The 20,742-nt window shown below is 49.0% G+C and overlaps 1 protein-coding gene across 12 annotated transcripts in view; it reads right to left on the reverse strand.

The window, feature by feature from the left end:
* Positions 1-20,742, reverse strand: part of ITPR1 (inositol 1,4,5-trisphosphate receptor type 1) — a 160,363-nt gene that overhangs the window by 33,030 nt on the left and 106,591 nt on the right. For all 12 annotated transcript variants that reach the window (XM_042013414.1, XM_042013385.1, XM_042013421.1 and 9 more), the window contains 6 exons: positions 8,196-8,376; positions 7,344-7,597; positions 3,275-3,475; positions 2,065-2,175; positions 696-791; positions 87-209 (listed from right to left, as the gene is read on the reverse strand). In XM_042013414.1, coding sequence (XP_041869348.1) covers positions 87-209; positions 696-791; positions 2,065-2,175; positions 3,275-3,475; positions 7,344-7,597; positions 8,196-8,376 — 966 coding nt within the window. The remainder of the gene's footprint in view (positions 1-86; positions 210-695; positions 792-2,064; positions 2,176-3,274; positions 3,476-7,343; positions 7,598-8,195; positions 8,377-20,742) is intronic.

The raw sequence follows: 20,742 nt of genomic DNA on the forward strand, positions 1-20,742 counted from the left end.
GTGCAGTGAGTTTCTCTCAGAGATGAACCATGAAACCAGGGAAAACTCTGGCTTTCCCCAGTTTGTGACTTGTGGTGAAACTCTACCTGATGAGCCAGGATATAAATGTTGTGTCCCACGTTCCTCGGAGATGCTGCGACATCTTCCCCATTCTCTCCATCCTCAAACTCCACTTCTCCCTGCAGATAAGCCTTCTTGATCACTTCCACCTGGAGAAGGAGGCAGAGGGAAGGAGAGGAGGCTCAGGCAAAGGGTGGGAGCTGCTGAGGGCAGCACACCCTCGGCACTCCTACGGAAGGGAATGGGAGCAGAGCAGGGACATTTAAAGGAAGGTCAGTGGGTTTCTCAGCATCCAGGATAAACAGGAGGTCTGAACTCAGCTTCAGCCCAGCTCACTGGCACAAGAAACTGAACCTCACGTTCCCCTGAAGGTAACATATTCCAGGCCACCCTCTCTGCACCCGCATCACGTTCTGACCCTGGCTCCAACGCAGCCCCGAGCACCAGGACAAGTCAGTGGTGCTTTGGCTGTACTTTGGATCTCCAGCCTGTGTTTTCACCGGTCCATAAACTAACCAGCCCCAAAACCCTGCTATGGTTTCCTGGACAGCTCTTGGGGCTCGATGAATTTTCATTTCTCTGTCTCCTGTACAAATGAACAGAGTCAGGAGCTCGGGAGTGATCCCGGGACTCACCAGCTCCTTGGGCCTCATGTTGTAGAGGATCCTCTCAGCGTTCTCACTGTCATGCCTGCTCTCCATGATGGCCAAGAGCAACTTGGAAGCATTGTTCTGAGGGGAGGGAAAAGCAACGGAATCACTGTCAGGAGCCAAACAATCCAGCTTGAGTGGCAGCATTCTGCTGCCAGAAGGGCTTCAGGGACCTGGGTCCCCCAGCCAGCAGCCACCACGGGCAGATTGTGCCAGCCAGCTCAGGGCTCCCACAGCCTCACCTCACCAAGCCCCCCCCCTCCTCTAATTACTGACCTACACAACTTAAAAGGAGTTTTTTAGCAGTTTATTCCCCAAATCCTACTTAACGAATGACATTAAATTAACCCCAGCCAAGGTCTGGATTTCTGAAAATGCTGCTGTTTCATGCTTGTGTTATTTTGTTTTGGTTTAAAGACACTGCAGCATCACCACAAGCTCTGAGCTCCCAAATGGTGCAGCTCAGCTCTGCTGAAGATGCTGCTGATTAAATCAAGGGACAGCCAGGGCTGAAGACACAGATGTGCTTTGCTGCTCTTAACTGAAATCACTCTGCAGTCTGCTCACGCCAAGGAACACAGGGAGGAAATGGGAAACTACCACAAGGCACCAGACTACATTAATACAATTAAGATTAAAATCCATCATGCCTGACAATAAAACCCAATAAAAGTATTTAATTTTGAAGTATAATGCTAATCGAGTCTAAAAGCATTTTTTATTTACAATAATAAAAAACCCACATTACCCATAATAATGGTGTGAGTCGGCAACGAAAAACAAGGAGACACTGCAGTGCCAGTCAGGGCAGTAAGTCAGAAAGGAAATATTTCTCAAGCACAGGCTGAAGCAAGGGTGCTCTGGGACTGCCATTGCTAGAGGGGAACCTGCTCCTGTGTTTTGAAACCAGCACCAGGGCTAATTATTTCAGCATTGATATGAACAGCCCTGAAGAACTGCTGATGATTTAACAGCAACCAATTAAAAAAAACCAATGAAATACTAGAAAAGTAGTTGCAACATGAGGAATTTCACTTCCATTGTCCACGTAAAAGCTCAGCAACAACAGAACAGTTTTCATCAGCTTTAAATTTTTTACAGGAAATCGTTTTAGGATTCTTCAGCGTATTCTGACTGCCTGCATCCTCCATCCGAAAACTGGCGGCTCCATGTCATCATTTCAAAGATTAAATACCTGTGACAAACAATCTTTGGGCACTGCCTCCAGCTCACTGATGGATATAATTTTTGGGCACTTATGAATATTGGGATATAATAAACACCCACATAATTCCAACAATAAAATTATGTTCCATCTCACTGTTAACGTGCCTCACACAGAACATTCACTTGCCTTCAGCTCCAACACAAGGTCCATCCTCTTCTTTCCCAGAGGGTTGATGTCATTGAGAATTAATGCTGTGATGATGTCAATGCCATTGGACTCATGAGTAGCAATGCAGTTCTGTCCAAAGAAAAGTCATCAGACTTCACTAATTGCCTGCACTACAAACACAGCCTGGGCTGGTGACCCCGCCAGAGCAGCAGAGTCCCCTCTGTCATCACCTCGTGGGCTGCCCGAGATGGATAACTGCACAGAGAGCTCCAGGCAGTGCAACAGCAAAAGATTAAGGCATTTTGTTCCAAGCTTTTCCTCTCCTCAGCCATGGTCCTACTGGAGTCCCCGGCCCCAGGAAGCACGAAGAACCAGAGCTGATAAATTAAGCATTTCCATGCCAAACTGTCCAGGCTGGAGGAACAGTGTTTTACTGAGATTAGGGAGAGTTTTCTTTACTATAAATGTGCCAATCAACACCTACTTCAGTCCAGTCTACACAAAGAACGGGAATTTCCGTAACCTTCTGCCTACCCTTCAGCCCTGCTTTTGGAGTGGCCTGTAACTCAAATGTACAAACAAAACAGCAGCTTGCTGGCTTCAAAATCCAGAGAGCCCTGCTCATTGAGCTGCACACCTAAAACACCTAAAGGGTTTTATTCCACCTGATCCAGAGAGCAGAGGGACACTGACAGCTCTCCCTGGCATGCACAGCCTCACACGTTCTGTTGCAGAGACAAGAATGGCAGGAAAGTCACATTCCAGTCTTTCAGGAGAATATTATGGTTCAAGTAATAAGGAAATGGAGAAAATAAGCAGAAACTGGCACAGGGTGCCCAGAGCAGCTGTGGCTGCCCCATCCCTGAAGTGTCCAAGGCCAGGTTGGACAGAGCTTGGAGCAGCCTGGGATAGTGGAAGGTGTCCCTGCCCATGGCTTTAAGGTCCCTTCCAACCCAACCCATTCTGGGATTCTATGAAGAACAGAAAATCCCCACTCTCCCTGTCAAGTCTAATGAAACAAATCTTAGCAAAGCAGAAATACTTCCACTGTGTTTCAACTCCTCTTCCTCCCTGAGAAAGACAAGGTGATTATGAGGAGTTTATAAAGGAAAAAATCCTCAGACTTGCAGGGCAAGTAAAGTGGGCAGTGTTATAAGACAACAGCGGTCTGGCGGAGCTGGGGCCCAGGGAGGAAGGGGGAGGCATTTCACAGCTCTGGATTCATTACCTGGTTCTCGTGGCAGGGCCCCTGGCAGTACTCGGTCAGACTTTCCAGCGTCTGGTTGATCAGTGCCACGTTTTTCTCATTTATATACAGACCCAGAAGTCCAAGGCCCCCAGTTGTGCTTCCACAGATGCAGTCCAGGAACTGCAGTGTCTCACACACCAGGTTGTAGTTTGTCTTGTTGTTCTGGCAGCGTAGGAAATTCTGTGAGGAGAGTGTCAAAGCCATGAGGGAGGGGCAAGACCATGCAAACTGCTGTTTGGCTGATAGTATTTATTAAGTTCATCCATCCCCAAGTGCACTGCATGGTGGATTGCTCTGGTTTCACTGTACAAGCAGTTTAAGCCTCTTTTCAGGGCTTATTTGCAACGTGCTGCTCTCCTGAGCAGCTTGCTGGCTTCACGTTGTACAGCAATAAACAGAGTGCATCCCATAAACATCTCATAAAGAGAGATCCATTAGAGCCTGACACCCAGCCTTGAACAGGCACTCTGGGAAACTCTCCAGGGCCTGGAAGCTTCACTCCACCTGCTGCATTTCCCTGCCAACCATCGCTCAAGGCTCCCTCCTCCCAGACCTCTCTCCAAGGTGGAAGCAGCGATTCCCTGGCTGGGGCCTCTCAGCAGCTCCACCTGCACAAGAGGCACCTGAGTGCACACCATGAAGGAAGGTGCCTTGAAATGGAATTCTCTCCACTGCATTTCTTCCCACATAATTACTGTAATTCCTGCTTGAGGCTGCTGATTAGGAGCAGCTCCTCGAATGAAAAGCCAGATTTCTCGGCGTGGATTTAACAGCTGTCTGCTCTCCTGTATTCCAAATGAAAAAAAGTACCAAACCCATCCAAAACTAAAGGACAACTAAAGAAACCCAATTTCCCAGTGACTTGGATGCTGTTTGCCACTGCATTCCCAGCAGTGCTGCAAAGACCAGCAGCCACTACCACTTGCTTTTCCTTGAAGTTTCAGCAGGAAAACTCTTATTTAGCTTAATTCCAGCAGGTAACAACAATTCCAGGGTGAAAAGCCCCTCAGAGGAATAGAAGTACAGAACCAGCAGGGCCTTTCCTGCCAGCCCAGAGAGCAGCACTGGTCCCTGGCTGTCTCTGCCTGAGTCAGACTAATGAATCTTTTAAGGCAAACAGAGAGAGAAATTGCAGATTCAATGGAAGGCAAAGCTAAAAAAGGAAAACGCTGTCATGAATGCAGACTAAAGGTGACAGTGATTCAGCACATTTCAGCTGATTGCTCATTTAGTATCCTGACTTCTGATTAACTTGTCAGAATGTAAAAAAGGTTGATCCTACAGAAATCGGAGCTCGTGCCTTCCCTCCAGGAAAAAAAGCAAAACAAAAGGATAATACCCAAAGTGAGGAAGTAAAATGCTCCCTGGCTGCAGCACAGCACTTATTCTGATTACAGCCAGGCTTGTACCTGAGCTGCTTGATCCAGTCAATAAGGAGAGAAGAGGAATAAGGCCCAGGAGGCGGGAGGGAGGGCATTGTTAGGGGAAGGAACAAGGCAAAGGAAAAAATTGTAGAAAACAAACCCTGCTGCACTGTGATAAACTGCCCAGGGAGTGTCCGCTGCTGTCTCAGCCAGGACAGAGTGAGCTCTTCATTTTCTGTCATCCAGAGCATCTCACAGGCTACAGAGTGGGAACACAACCCTTCAGTACTGAGTGTGCCATCCCACTGCTCTCCTGGGAATGACCCCGAGGTGTGGACCCTCTGAGAGACCCTGCATCCAGAATGAGCAGCCGCAGGCAGATTCAGCTGGAACATGTGGAAAGTATGCACCCACACGTTCATCCCAGTCCTTGCATTCATATGGAGAGGGTACTGCAGCTCCTCCAGCCCCATGGAGGGCTGGAGGGAACAGCATCCACACGGAGCAAACGGGCTGTATCTGGGAAGGGAAGGACTGACTGATGCAGAGGGCACAGCACTGCAGCTGCCTGAGCATCCCAGAGACCTCCTCCTCTGACACACAGCAGCTCATCCTGCATGACTTGCAGTTCCCTGTGTTTGCACATCAGCTCCCACAGCTGCCAACAGCCTGGAAAGGCTCGGTGTGCCCAGCCCACAGCTGCACCAGGCAGCTGATCCCAACTCACTCCTCATTCAAATATAACGTGCAGTTCTGGGACACACACAGACTCCAGGAGAGTCCCTCCTTGTTCCTTTAGGCAGCGAGTCCTCTGGCACTGCTGCAGGGAGCTCAGCTGCATGCACCAGCTGCAGACACCAAGATTTTGGAGGATCAGACACTTCTGCCTCCCCTTCGGGGCTGAGGGAGAAGGACAAACCTCGAGGCAGGCAGTCAGGCAGCAAGAGGATTACACTGGACAAATTGTTCTGCCGCCTTTTTTTTTTTTTTTTGTTAAAAAAAAGAGAAATCCCTTTTTCTCTCAGAGCTGACTACGACTACCTGCTGTTTGGGAAATCTAATTGTTCAGGACAGGGAAGAGCTCAGGCCAAGTCTGTGCACTGGCTGGAATTCAACTGCGCTCCTATAGCTGCGGGTGCCTCGCCAAAGGCAGCAGCGGATCCTGTGCGCGCGGTTTGGAATCGTGCCACAGGAACCGCCGGCCTGCTTGGCTCCGACACCGCCAGCGGCAGGAAAACCCTCTGACAAAACACACATCAAAGAGCTCTTTTTCTTAAAAATGAGGGAATGGCTGATGTATATAACCTGGGCACTCAGAGATGCTCCCAGAATGCCAGGCTGGAGCACGGGGACGGTTCCATGCAGCTGTGATCCCACGTGCTGCCGGGACCTTCCCGCTCAGAGGAAGCGATTTGGCAGCTCTGCAAAGCTCTCACACAGGGTCCCACGCTCCTGCCGGCCAGGGAACAATGTGCAATCAAGGCAATTATTACTCTTTATGAGGGCATTTAGCACATTGTACAGCACCTCACCAGCTTCTCGATCCCAACCCAGCAGTAGTGGCTGCGCTGAACAAAAATCATCTGAATTGCAGCCCCTCTGTAAGGGGGAATCTGCTCTGGGCTCCCTGGAATTCTACAAACACATCCCAGGACAGCACAGGACAGCTGAGGCTGCCAGGACCTTTGGACACTGCAAACTCCAGCTCCTGTCATGGGGCAGCCAGAGCAGAGCCTGGCCCCCTCCTCTCCATATCCCCCATCAGGTGTTTGCACAAATGGTGAGAGATCCTGAGCCTTCTGCTCTCCAGCCTGACCTCTCTCGGCTCCCCCTGCCTCTCCTTACCCATCAGTCATCTCTGAGACTCCCTGCTGGACTTGGGAGTCCAGGACTGGAGCCAGAATTCCACATAGAGCCTGGGGCATCCAGCTTGTTTAAACGCACATCCAGCTTGTTTAAATGTTTCCCATCCCAATTCTCCACCAAGAGTAAGTCTCCCTTGCTCCAGACCTCACCAGGGTGTCAGGGATGTAGGGTTGGTGAAGGCCAGTCTTACCAGTGAAGAGCAAAGTGAAGGTGGCACTGAGCTCCCTGACCTTCTCCACGTCCTTTGGCACCAAGGACTCCGCCCATTCCACAGCAAACCCCCCCTCTCCCTAATTCCTGCTGTGTGGACACAACCTAGAAACCCTTCTTGTCCCTCAGCAGATTCATCTCCAGCTGAGGCTTTCCTGACACCTTCACCATGTGTTCAACTCTAGGCACATGAAGAGATCCATGAAAACCCAGGAGAACTTGGTCACTGGAAAGTTAAGCTTGAGGAACCAAAGTCCCAATGCCCTCTTCATTTTCCTACATGGTTTTTCTTTCTTTCCCTCCCCTCTCAAAAGCAAATCAGCAACTTTACAGTACAACACTTGCTTGCTTTCAACATATGCTCTTTAAAAACCCCAAGAAGTGTTGATCCCACCACCTTTTATGCACCTTTCAAAGACCACTGGATAACTGGACTTCCTCATATCAGTCCAGCAAGGTGTAAGTACTTTTTTTTGGATTAACTTCAAGAGCAAAGAGAATAATTGGTCACATAATCCATTTAAAGAGGCCTGGGATTAGGGATAATGGTGTGGCAGCAGTGAATGCACAAGGCACCCTGAGCACACCTGCCCGGAGCCAGGCGGTACCTGCAAATCCCGGTTGTGGTTTTCGCAGAGCAGCTGCAGGAAGCGCAGGATGGGCTGCATGATGGAGATGACAGCACTCATCTCCAGCTCGTCTTTGCTCTTGTCTGCCGCAGCCTGGGCTCCCTCTCCCGCCGAGTAGTGCTCCTCGGGGTCGGCCTCCCTGCGGTACGTGTTGTACGCCTTCCGCGTGGCCGCAGACGCCTCCAGCAGCTGGTCCCGCACCTCCTCCGTGATCTGGGTCATGGGCTCCCTCACTACAACACACAAGGACACATCTCCCTTAGGGAAGCTGGCTAAAGGGGGCCAGGAGATCTGTTCACACGTGCCCACGGCAGCTTCACCCGCAGGCCCAGCTGCTGAGCAGCAGCTCCCTGGTGAGTACGTTTAGTGTAGGTGAGGGGCTTGTGTCACACTCTGCACCTTGTACACCAGCCACAGCAGGGTTATAAATTTGGGGATTAATTGGTTAGGGCACACACATCTAGCACTAGCCAGAGTTATGGTAAAAGGACCTGCTTCAGAACAAAATTAGGATTTCTTCACTTATTGTTAGAGAAGGCGCTGACCACAACCCACAGTCTAGGGTCGTTACTACGGATCAGATTTGGCCAGCTTGTCACGAGACAAGGCAGCAGACTCTCAGCTCAGAAAGACTTTTCCTCATTTCAATAGCACAACCTCACAAATAGTTGAAGAGGGGATGAAGCTCTTGAAATCCCGAGCCAGGGCACCACTGATCTCTGAACTTTGCTCTGTGGGATCAGAGATCAGAGCATTATTGCATCAGTTGAAACGAGTTCAAAACACACTGTACTCCCCTGTCAGTTCAGAAAGGGAACGTCTGAGGATTACCTCTTTTCCTGTTGGGAACATCTCTGTCTGAGTCTTCGTCTTTCTTTTTGTTTCCTAAGTCACTGGTGTTGACTGTGACAGTTGCCTTGATTTCCTGCTGTGCCACTTTCATGCGATCATAAAAAACCTTAAAGAACTTCTCAGATTTCTTATCTTCCGTCAGCCGGCAGAAGAAGGAATGCTACAAGAGAAAAGGAAGAGCATCTGTAGCTCCACACACAGGTCTGAACCCAGACAATTCCACCTTTCTGCACCGTGTGGTATCCTGCAGGACCAGGAGCTTCATTAGTCGTCAGCAAATTGAAACTCACAGCAACGGAAACTTGTAGTTTATTGTAAGGCAGCCCCAGTGTCTCAGCTTTGTTAAACCCCTCATTAACAGCTTCAAATACAGATTTAAAGAGAAGTGAGGGCAATAAATCACACCAGCCTGATACACTTGGGCAGCACACCTCACTTTCAACAAGGGAGATAAGGTAAGTACCACGAATTAAGGAGAAGGGAATTCCCTATAATTTGATTCTCAGTTCAGAAACAAAAGGGTATGAGCAAATTACAGAGGAGGAAGAATCATCCTGCCTTCCCACCCTCAGATCCAAGGGACTGTGACTCAACACACAACAGCCAATGTTAATCACAGTCCAAAAACGTACAAAACAGGGTGATGCCGTGAGGGACATCTCCTGCTGAGCTTCCCCTGCCCTGCCTGCAGCAGGCTCCTTAAAACTCCTTTTAGTTCCCACTCCAACATATCTTTAAGTGACAGAAAAACTCAAAGCACTACTTTTAAGAAGGTTTATTACTCTTCTTCTGCACATATGTGCATAGAGACAGAAAGTTCTCCCTAAAATCGAGGAGAATACAAATCATGTACAGGTCAAGAAGGAGCCAACACAGTGAGTGATCAGACAACTCTTGATGAAACCAATATGCTGTTACATAAATCAGGACCAGAGCTTAAACACGACTGAAGGATGAACTTGTAAGTGGGTCACCTTATGCAGAGCATTATGAAATTAGTTAGCATTCTGCAGCGGCTCGCCAGCCAACAGCTTTACATGATGAATAGGAATGAAGCCTGATTTATTGAAAAAACAAATTAAAATGGGAATAGCAATATATCCTGCCCGCTCCGCTGTGGAGCACACGGGGCCGTGGCTGCTGCTGCCTTTGATCAGTCCCCAGCAGCTGCACCGAGAACACACGGAGTGACTTTGAACACTCCCAGAGTTGTGTCTTTGATTACAGGCAGAGCAGGAGTGTGGCTATTTAAAGAACGTGGTCAATATTCACGAGATATCCCTCCCACCACTGCAGCACCTCCCACCTGCCCTCGGCACCTCAGGTAAACTCCTAAATTCTGTTTACTGCTAGGGATTGAGAGAGAGGAGAGAAAGGAGAACAACCCAGGACAGACATCCCAAATCCACAAAGACAGTCACAGGAGTACCCCCTCCTGAGACCCACCCACAGAGTGCAGCAAAGCAGAGGTGCCAGAGCACTGCAGGACATGCCCTCTGCCCAGTGCTGGGCCTGTGATGTGCCACCTGGTGATCTGGGTGCCCAATTCATTTATTAGTATTGGTACAGTAAAAATAAAATATCTAATCCAAGCCTTTATACCGACAATTTGAGTGTTTTCTCATAATGTGTTCCCATGGCTCTAAACTGAAAGAGGGCTGATTTAGATTAGATATATTCAAGAAATCCTTCCTGGTGAGGAGGGTGAGGCTAACCAACAACCAAACCCCTCAATAACTGGGTGGTTGAGGCAGCCAAGCCTGAACTAACTCTGTTACTTGGTGGCTACACAGACAGAGAGAAGAGTTTGGATCTGAGGAGCATCTTGCAAATTTCACTCTACCAAGATTACAAATAGTAACAACAACAAAAACAACAATTTACAGATAGACCAGCAGAAGCCACGGGCTCCAGAAAGGCCAAGCACTTTCTGAAAATTCCCACGATTTGCACATCAGGCAGCGATGGCCGTGACCTGGCTGCCACATCTCCAGAGCCCAGACAGAAGGAGTTTCCCTGTGATGAAGCCGTGCTGAAGGAAAAGCCTTTTTTTAATGAACCACACTAAAGAAATACCTTTTATGAGAGTAATTACTGCTTGCTGACAGACTTGATTTTTGTCGTCTTTTCAAGCTTCTTAACTGAGTTTCCACTGCACTTCAGAGAAAAAAAAACCCAAATGAAAGGAGCATTTCCAGTAAAGCTTTTTGTGCATGCTGTGCATACACTGAAGGGGTGTCACCAAATGATTGTTTCAGTTTAGGTCAGGATGCCTAACACCTTCACACATATGAATCAACCACATGCCAGCTCCCAAGATACTGTATTTTAAGAGGTGTGATCTTGCAAGTTGCGCTTGAGCAGGTAACGGGTGGTGATAATTATGACAGAAATCCTAAAATTTTATTTACAGATATAGCCTCAAAGAAGAAAGTGGAGAAATCTCCCTTTTTAAAACGGAAATCGAGTGGCCATTTTAGAGCACCGTCTGCTGGGGTCCTGGCTTGTGTACAGACACCATGGAACCACAGGCTGCTGAAAGAGCAAGTGTGGAGGAACAGCCAACCTCCACACTCCTGTGGGATTTTGAGGAAGAGAGCTTTAAACATAGCCCTGACACTGCAGCATCTGACACCAGCCATCCCTGAGGATCCAGTCACCATCACACTGGGGCTTGGGAGCTCCTAAAAACCTACTGCAGGGCAGGGAACTGTGTCCCATAACAAACCAGTACAGGCTGTGCCTGGCTGTCCCAGCATGGAAAAGCTGTCTGAGAGGTAGTGGAGATACAGCTCCATCTGGTACTGGAGACACGGGCAGTGAAGGCAAGAGAGAGATTTGTGACAAGGGCATGGAGGGACAGGACAAGGGGAATGGCTTCCCACTGCCAGAGGGCAGGGATAGATGAGATTTTGGGAAAGAATTGTTCCCTGGGAGGGTGGGGAGGCCCTGGCACAGGGTGCCCAGAGCAGCTGGGGCTGCCCCTGGATCCCTGGCAGTGTCCCAGGCCAGGCTGGACACTGGGGCTTGCAGCAGCCTGGGACAGTGGAAGGTGTCCCTGCCCATGGCAAGGGGTTGGAAGTAGATGATATTTAAGGTTCTTTCCAGCCCAAATCATTCTGGCACTCTTACAGAGTGCTAAACTCATGCAATATGAAACTGCACTTTATTTCAACCCTGCATTGTTAATGTCTTTTAAGTCATTGCCCCTGGACAGGAGCCACGGCAGGGCCACAGCAGCTCGTGAGGTCTGCCCCATGCTCTCAGGCTCAGCAAAGAGCTTTAGGAGTGCCCACAGCTCAGGGAAGCCCAGCAGATCTCCAGAGCACAGCAACCTCCCGAGCAAATGAACCGTGGCCGCTCTGAGGCGACAACGCCCGAGATAATGGGATGGTAATTAATTAATTACACAGCCACAGAAGGAAACCCAGACCCACCCCACGTGACAAGCACGAGTGGCTGACAGGACAGATCCTCACTCACCGTGAGCAAGGACACCGCCACAGAGCTCTCCAGCACTTCTGAGGAGGGAGCAACCACCACCTGCACACATTCATTGCTTCAAGGGGATGGAAGGAGAATCCAGCACAGGCACCACGTCTGCAAAGCAGCCACACCACTGCTCCTCCTGACATCCAATTAAAGTAGCACAGAGCAGATCAACTCCTAACACCAGATACCAGCAAACTTGTGGAGTAACTTCTTCCTTTCCCACTCCATCACCCAACTCTGCTCCTAAAGAATTCCAGCCAGAAGCCTCATGCACAGCAGGACATCCCCCTTACACCTCTGCCCCTCCAGTGGATCCCCCCTGGGCCAAAGGAGCTCGGTACATAAATACCATCGTCACCTATGACTCTATCTCCTGCTCCACACAACACATGCAGAAGCAAAGCTGCAAACCCAGAGATGGATTTCTCTGGAGAAGAAATTGAAGGCCAAGTTTCTATTGCAGCACCTTGACCAGCTACAGCCTGGCCCACCCTGGAGCACCAGCAGCCCCTCGAGCTCCCTCACCAACTCAGCCTGTGTTCCACGGGTTTTTTTGAGAAAAGAATCCTGTCTGTCTTGAGAAAGTGTCAGAGATGATGAACTGTGTCTGTCTGTGGTCTATTCGAGTGGTTAAAAACTGTTAGAAACATGTGGTTAAGCTCCTTTTTACGTCACTAACTTCCAGTCACTCATATTTTTTTAAGTTTGTGTCTCTTCTGTAGTTATTCCCAGGAACTTGGACTCCCCTTCTGACTATTTACATACTCTGTGAAATGTTTACCTAACGTTCCGTGCTAAACTGAAAATACCATTTTTGCTTGCTGGCTTTTTATTCAGCATTAATATCATCTTCTGTGGTGGGTATTTTTTGGCATGTTCTTAAATATTGCAAATCATTAACAAGCTGGATTGTAGAACCACATTAAAAAAAAATAAATCAGCAAAGAACAGGCACATTTCCTGGCATTAGCACTTAATTCTGAGACCTTTGACATATGTAATATACATAATTTCTAATGATGAGTGGAAGAGAAGCTCAGCTAACTCCCCAGCAGTTCAGGGGGGCGGGATTATGGAGGCAGGATAACCACAGGGGAGGGACAAATGCTCCTTAACGTGTCTCTCATACCAGCAGTTGGTAACAAATTGGATTTTAGCCAGCAGAACTGACATCTGTCCTTTGGAGAGTGAAACCATAAAGCACAGCAGTCTGGTACCTTTGTGCAAGGTGTACAGAGGACAGACACAGGTAAGTAATCCACTATAAATGTAACTAATCCACAGTAAATTTAATGATGAGTGAGCTTGTGCCCAGTGTAGGATTGTTAAATGGGAAAAGAAACCAGGCAGCAGCTGAAGGCAGCTGATTTCTAGCTGTTGCCTCTGAAAGCCTCGCCAGTTTGGCTGGTGTGTGCTGTCCCCTTTACTGGGAACACCTTTCCCTACCCTGTTACCTGGCTCTGCCCCGAAGTCACGGCTGTTTTGCCAGCCAAGAAAAGGAGCAACAGTTGGATTGTGTCTCATGGAACAGCTTGACTTTCCACCCCAGACTAGTTCCGGGCTGGGCTGTCTGATCCTGTGAGGAACAGCACCAAAACCCAGCAGCGAGCCCTGGGTTTCAGCAGGCTCTGCACAGCCGTGTTTGCTCCCCACGAGGGCTGGCCTGGCCTGGGGCTGCCTTGGCTGCAGGAGCCACTCCGAGGTTGCCGTCAGCCCACAGAGCTCGGAGCAGTCCCGGGGCCGCACCCTCCCAGAGCTGTTTCATCAGCTACGAAGCCCTGCCAGACCATCCCAACACATCCCAAAGAATTCCCCAGCAAAACTAGCTTTTGATTACCAAGAAATCAGGGAAAGCAAAGCCCCAGCAAACACCTCACCAATTAAAGCAAACTGCTGTCGTCTCCTTCCCCATTTCTCTAATGCCAGCGCACAGAAAACACCCCGTGAACTTGGCGAGCCAGGGACATTTCAGAGAGGAAAGTCCCTCCAGAAAGAGGAGAAAGCTCAGCAATCTGGCTTAAACTCAGGACATTTTATTCCAACACTAGAGAGAAATCACTGCAGGGACCTCAGCTCGCTCGGGTTATCCGGCCAGCACGAACTAATGCAAAACTTGTGTGCTACTTCATCTCTGCAGGAAGAGTTTGCCACCCCCAGACGAGTTCTTAGAGCTGGACTACTTCAAACAAGCCACATTTTAAGGGGAACTGCACTAACACAAGCACTGAATTAAGCTCAAATGCCAGCCTTCTACATTCTGCCTAAACATACTGCTAGGGCTTCTGCTGCAGAAAATTCCAACCCAACTTTGCTTTCAGTCCCTCCTCATTTATTTATTTTAAATATCGCTAATCCCTCTCTCTCGAAATCTCTCTTACGTCCTGGCTCGCTGGAGATCCATCACTTTGGGCACGAGTGATGGATATCATTAGTCTTGCATAGCTTAAGGAAATGGCAGCTGAAATATTTCACACTGAACATACTTCACAGTTTGAAATAAACCCATAAGGAAAATCTGCCAGAACACCTCAATTGCCTGTTTTTTTTGCAAACTGTAAAATAAACTTTGTCCTGAAAGCAGAAGGAGGACTTCCCAGCTCTATTTTCCACAAATAAGACAAACTCTCCCTGCCATGGGCATCCACTCGGCATCCTGCACAGCTCTGCTCTTTGTTGGGGGTTCTGCCCACCTTAGGGGGGAATGTTTTCTGGGGGTGATGAGTGTACAGATCCTGACCTGTGGAAATGCTTGTGTGTCCCAACCAGCTTTAAATGAGACCAGCAGCACAACCACACCAGGAAGAGCCCTCGTATCCTACCTGTTCTCTTTCTGCAACACCCAAAAATCTTGATGCAACTCAAAGTCATTTCACAGAGGAAAGCAAGAACAAACCTCACAGAGATACAGCTCCCTCACACCCTTCCAGAGCCAATGTGAGCCCTTGGAAATATGAGGTGACACTGGTGGTGAGGGCACAGTGGGGGAACCACAAGTATAAATGTGACTGTGGGGTCTGGGCTCACAGATGGCCTGGGGAGCATGGGAGACTTGGGGTCTGCCTTGCTGTCAGCACAGAGCTGATTTGGGTTCCTCCTGCATCCCTGTGGGAACACACAGTGCTGGGTCACTCAGCTCAGCCATGGCAGGAGCATGGATCCCATTCCCCACGGCAGGAGCACGGATCCCACTTCCCCACCGAACCGGCGAGCGCTGCGTAGGTGTGAGAAACAAGGAAGTCTGCAGACTCCCCAAAAGAAAAAAATAAAAGTGTAAGATCTTCTTGAGAGACAGAGGAATTAAAGAAAACCATAGCAACAAGTCAGTCCACCTACCCAAACCACCCACCCACCACCAGTTTCATTTGCTGACGCACTTCAAAAACAAGCTGGCTCCTACCCGCTCTGGAAGGTGAGCAAGCCCTGAGAGCTCATTAAATTCCCTTCTCAGCTACTCTTGTGTGCCTGCAGCTAGTGAGCAAGTGGGATATAAATAGAAGTTATATAACAGCGCTTTGTTGATTCCTGTGCTTACCAAAAAAAAAGGCAGCATGACCTTGTTTTGCTGAATAGCTTTGCCTCTGCCTGCTCGGGGAGGACTTTAATCCTGCTAGGGATCGTCTTGAAAGTTTATGTTGGACGTGGATCCCGTGGAGAGGAATTGGGAGAATTACTGATTTATCTCCCTGCTCCTTGCAGGACCAGGATCCCAGTGGAATGCTGAGAGGATTGCCACAGAGGAAGTGGTACCCAAGCGTGAATAACACAAGGCCACCGTGACACAGCTGAACCCTGAGGCAGCGCCTCTTCTCCTTTTTTTCCACCTACACTGCTCAACCGCACAGACAGGCACCTCAAAACCCAGTGGAAGACTTCCCTTTGGGAAAAAAGACTGGAAGATGTTCTGCTGCAGGAATACTGATGGCCCAAACACACCTCAGAAAGCAGCAGGAGCTGCAGCTCAAGTGGAAAGTCGAGGTGGTATCGTTACCATCTCACCTCATCCACCCTCAATCTCACCCGTGCATTCCAGTGCCCTGAAAGAAAATGGAATCTCCCCTGCAGGAAGGATTGCTCACAGTGCATTATCAGAGGAGCTGGACTGTTCTGAGCATGATGGTATCCAACAGCTGTGGGACACAGACTTCACTGTGCTAAATACATTAAAATATACTCCAAGGAGATGGGTGTGCTCCTACAGGCTTGGCAGCCCAGTCTCCTCACAGGCTGTGAGGACAGAGCATCAGGACAGAGGTTTCTTCATGGCTACTGCAGGCCCTATACTTTCCTTGGAAGGCAGCTGCACTATCAAGGAGATCAGGATTTGCACAAAGTTTCCTTTCGGAGAGGGCTCTTTCACAAAAGGACAAGATCTCTGCCCACAGTTGATGATGCAGGTCCTTATCAACTTTTTTTTTTTTATGTGATGTTCGTAACATACTCAGAATGTAAAAAAAAAAAACCATATGGTGTATTTTACCTTGAGGAAAAACACATTAAAACAGTGAAAGACACAGGTGATTGTTTAACACATTCCAAGAGCTTGCTTGGCTGTGCTTTCGTTTCCTAAACAGGCATCACTAAAACAACGAAAAAAAAAAGATATAACATCCTGTATCACAGAATTCTGCCTGTCAGAAACAAAAAAATTTAAGACTTCTTTTATCAATGATCAGAAGTTCTCAAGTGCTATTTACAGAAGTTTAGTGACCCAACGACATTCTTGCCTCTGAAGCCTTTGCTTTATATACAATTGTCTGTGCTCACTGATATCTGTGACTGCTGCAAATCTTGAAAGAAATAAATCTGATTTAAAAACTCCAAACCACAAATTAAAGCACTATTGTGTCACTAAGCCTACATTTTATCCCACCAGTACTCCTGTAACGTTTTGCAGAGTTTTCCCCTCATTTTGCAGGGCAGGTGCAGCCACATAAAAAAAGAAACAAAGTGTTCCTGCAACCAAACAGGACATTTTGGCCACAGTACTTCACAGCCAATGCTACAATGAGCTCGAGGACATAAACTTGTCTTGAAGTCTCTGCTCTCTCCAACCCAAGGGCTCCAGTGGCTGGTACCCCCCAGTGGGCTTCCCTGGGTCTCCTGAGTGCCAAAACCACAAAGAACTGGATAGCTCTGCATTCAATTCCTTTTGTGCACCAATCCTGCAATTATGAAATAACTATCAATCATCCCTGGGCAGTCCGAGGCACAGAAAAGGAGACCACAATTCACCCTGGTGGGGTTTCCTCACTGGTGGCAAAACACGAGGAAAAATGTTGAGAAATGTCAACTGAGTCTGAGTGCGGAGCAAGACCAGGTTGGGATGGGAGAGTTGTGTGAGTCCAGGCCAGAATCTCCTACCAAACCTGACGGATGAGGAGGTGGCTTCTGGGATTTCTGTGTCCATGGCACCTCTTCCACAGGCAGCATGGCCACAGCCCCCAGCCCCACAGAACACTCAAGGGAAGGCACACAGATCCTCTGGGGAGGCTCAACCAACAGCTCTGGAAGTTCAAACAGCTCAAAGCCACAAGCTTTTTGCACAGTCACATCTCAAAGGAGCCTCACATGCTCACGGTGAGCTCCAACCCACCATTCCATACAACATGGATTCACTCTTGCCATGCTGTGATGGAGGCACAACTCTCCAGCTCACCACCTGTCTCGAATCAGGGTGGCCCCTGGTCCTCATCTCACACGCAGCTGCTGGGGAGAGGGGGCTATGAAGCACATCCTACCATCATCCTCTGTGCAAGAGCAGCAACTCTGCTCAGATGCCTTAAAGCCAGGAGCAAATCCCACTTCTTTCCTGAAAAATAATCACCCTTTCCTTGTGTGCCAACTCCCATCACCCCACCCTCTGTGTTTGCAGCCCACCTTGGGGGACAACAGTGGACAAAGGGGAACAAAGGCACCACCAGTCTCCGAAGTGGCAGACGTGCATTGTGTCACCTTGGGGCAGCACTTAAAAACTGCCTGAAACAACCAATGTCGTCAACCTCATTTTACCTTCCCCTGCTGAAAGCACCAACATGTGCATGTGGGTAATTTGTCACGCAAGCTGACTTTTGAGAAGATCCCTAATTAAAGGAGCAGAGTCTCCATGGAGAGGTGTTATGTAAGGGACTTTACTTGCCATTAACTTCCACCGACCAAGAAAACCCGAAACACAGCGGAGGTGAGGCAGAGTAGCGGCACATGGAATTTTTACTGAGCAGACAAGAGACGAGCGTTGCAGGACGAGTCCTCAGCAATTTCCTGCACTGTCACTCATGTGCCAAGGTTGCTGCACCAGAGGAAAGCCTGGCCGTGCTGCCACACGTGTGGGAGGGGATGGAGCGTTCATCCCTTCCCAAGGAGACGCAGCTCTGAGTGCCCATGAGCACCAGCACCCACCAGAGCATTCCTTGCTCTGGGGAAGGGAGCCCAAGGCAGCACCAGGACAGCAGCCAGGCACTGGCACCCGGGGAGCAGGGCAGGCTCAGCCCTCATCCTCCAGAGCAGAGCTTGGGACAGCCCCGGGGCTGCTCAGAACCACTGAGCCAGCGCTCCCCTGGGGGATGCTCAGGGTTATATAAATTAATAAAGGGGTTGATGTAATTTGCAGCTCAGTGAGTTGCAGCACTTATCAAGTTAATTTGTTGTCTGGTGCTGACCCCGTGGTTCCACCTCTGCTTCTGTCTCCGTGCAAACGAGGGCAGGCCTCCCACTGAAACCCAGGGCTCCCGCTGAGCCGGAGTGACGAGCTGAGCTCACCAGGCACAGCCACCACAAGGTCACCACCATCCTGCTACCAAAGAACCTGACCAGTGCTTCTAAGTTAATTCCAAAAGCTAAACCCCAGAAAGTTTCTACCTGGAGAGCTGGAAGTGGGCAAAGACCTTCTCAGAAGAGCTCATTTGCCACATTCACATTCACCCCTGCAGCAGAACATGGAGCAGCGTGGGATTCACTGTGCCACACATCACCAGCTCAGCCTCCTTCCTGAGGTGAACCAGGAGTGTTTTCTCTTGTCCTGCTTCTCCCCCACATTAATTTTCTTAACAATAAAAAATCCCTCCTGCCAATTACAATAAGGAACCTTTCGAGATTTGTTTTTCTGCTGGAGTTGGCAACCACCTACTTTGCCTACCCTTAATACTGGCCCTGCCTGTACCTAATGAAACAGCAACACCTATTCCAGTTATCCCTTCCCAGCTTCATGGGGATCTGTTCTCCCACGGAAGCTCATGGGAGTTACCGGGGAACTCCCATTATTAACCGTATTACAATCAACATGTGCAAGTTCTTGTGTGTTGGTACAAACCTTCTGCTTCACTTCAGGCTGAATCAATTTCCCTTGTGAAAACCTGGAGTTAAGAAAATGCCATGCAGGGGTGACACGTTTCTGGCTTTGCTGCCAAAGAGCCTTTTTTACATAACCTGTCCCTATCCCACCACTTTCCTATTCTCAAAGGCCTGCAGACAGAGGCAATTGAAGTTCAGCAGAAATTATTCAAACTGAGCACAGAACAAACTTGTTTGGGACACTATCAATCAAAAGCTGCTTAAAATAACCAAAAAATTTGTGAAATGAAGATAAACTCTGTTAGACCTCAAAGACAAAGCTGGCTGGTTTGGCTAGGTCATCTTTCCCGATGACAAATGCATCTGATGCAAAATGAACACAGTCATTAGTCCAGAGACTGAGGATGACTCTTCCACTGGCATTTGCTGGAAACTGCAGAAGAACTGCAGAAAAGCCACTCTGAGGTTGCAGAGATTGCTAAGCCCTACCTACCCACTCTGCAAAACTTACCAAAAGAACACAGATTACAGAAAGACTGGGATAAAACACAAGGAAAGTATTGGGTTCATTTTCCTAAGTGCATCTAGTTTCCACAAGCAGCCAAATTTTGCAGAGTGTTTTGTAAAAATGAATTCCTGCTAAGGGGAGACCATCACTTTGCTGCACTCAGTAAATCTTCACTGTGTCATAGCCAAAGGCTGCTATACAAAACCCATCAGCTTTGCAGATTATCAAGTACCCACACAGCTCTCCTGAACAGCTGGGCTGCACCCAGGGCCCTCTGCATTTTGAGCCATTCTTCCTACATGGAGACAGCAAAGCTTGATTACACGAGTTCACTGTCTCAGGATACCAGTTTAACTTGGCCATCACACCACTCAGCAACTACCCTGGGAGACACAGCCCCGAACAGATGATTTTACTGAAGAGCAAGCCTCCACCTTCGCTTTGATTCCCAGCATGGAGCCAGCTGTTCTCCCAGAAGTTAAACTTTGTGGCTGGTGTTTTCCCCATTGGAGTTCCACTGACTTGGCTCTCTAAAGCCCTACTGAAGCTCAGAGTGCTGAGGACGTGCTGTTCCCGACTGCCACTGCCAGTGTCCCACAGGCCCCCATGTGCTGGAGCCGCTGCAAGGCACCAGAAATCCCTCTCCCTACCACCAGTTTAACCAACGTGGAGGAAAGCCACAGACCATGTCTGTGCACTGATTATGCTCCTTTTTTGCCACGAAGTCCATGGAGTGTTCTTGCATGGAATATCCACATCCCAACGACTCCATGGGATATTTTCAATAACATCCCATTCGAGCTTTGCATGCATGAGTAAGAGCTGCTGGGTGTGTCTGAGCCCTCAGAGCTCACAGCTGTAGGCATCACAAGTCGTTTGGTCCCGAAAACATTCTGTACTTAAAAGCAGCCCACACTCCAGCAGAGCCCCCTCCCAGCCCATCCCGCCGGAGCACGCAGACGCACCCGGGGACTGCTGGCTGCCTGGAGTCTACAGACACCTGCCAAGGACTTATTCCTGAGTGGGAAAGGGTGGAAAATAACCACTCTGGGTTGTGGAAGCACATCTGTAGAGGCTGGAGTGCAGCAGGACCTGGCAGGAGTGCACGGCGCAGGGCGGAAGCACCACTGCCCTGAGAGCCATCATTCCTGACCGCAGGGCTGTTCCACAGCCGCCCAGCTCCCGGTTTCAGACACCAAATGAAAATGAAACTATCTCCCTTTTGGGCAAAGAAGGTGT

This window comes from Corvus kubaryi, unplaced genomic scaffold, assembly GCF_017639235.1.
Source record: "Corvus kubaryi isolate FWS band 111438036 unplaced genomic scaffold, C.kubaryi_AGA036_p1.0 136, whole genome shotgun sequence".
Lineage (NCBI taxonomy): Eukaryota > Metazoa > Chordata > Aves > Passeriformes > Corvidae > Corvus > Corvus kubaryi.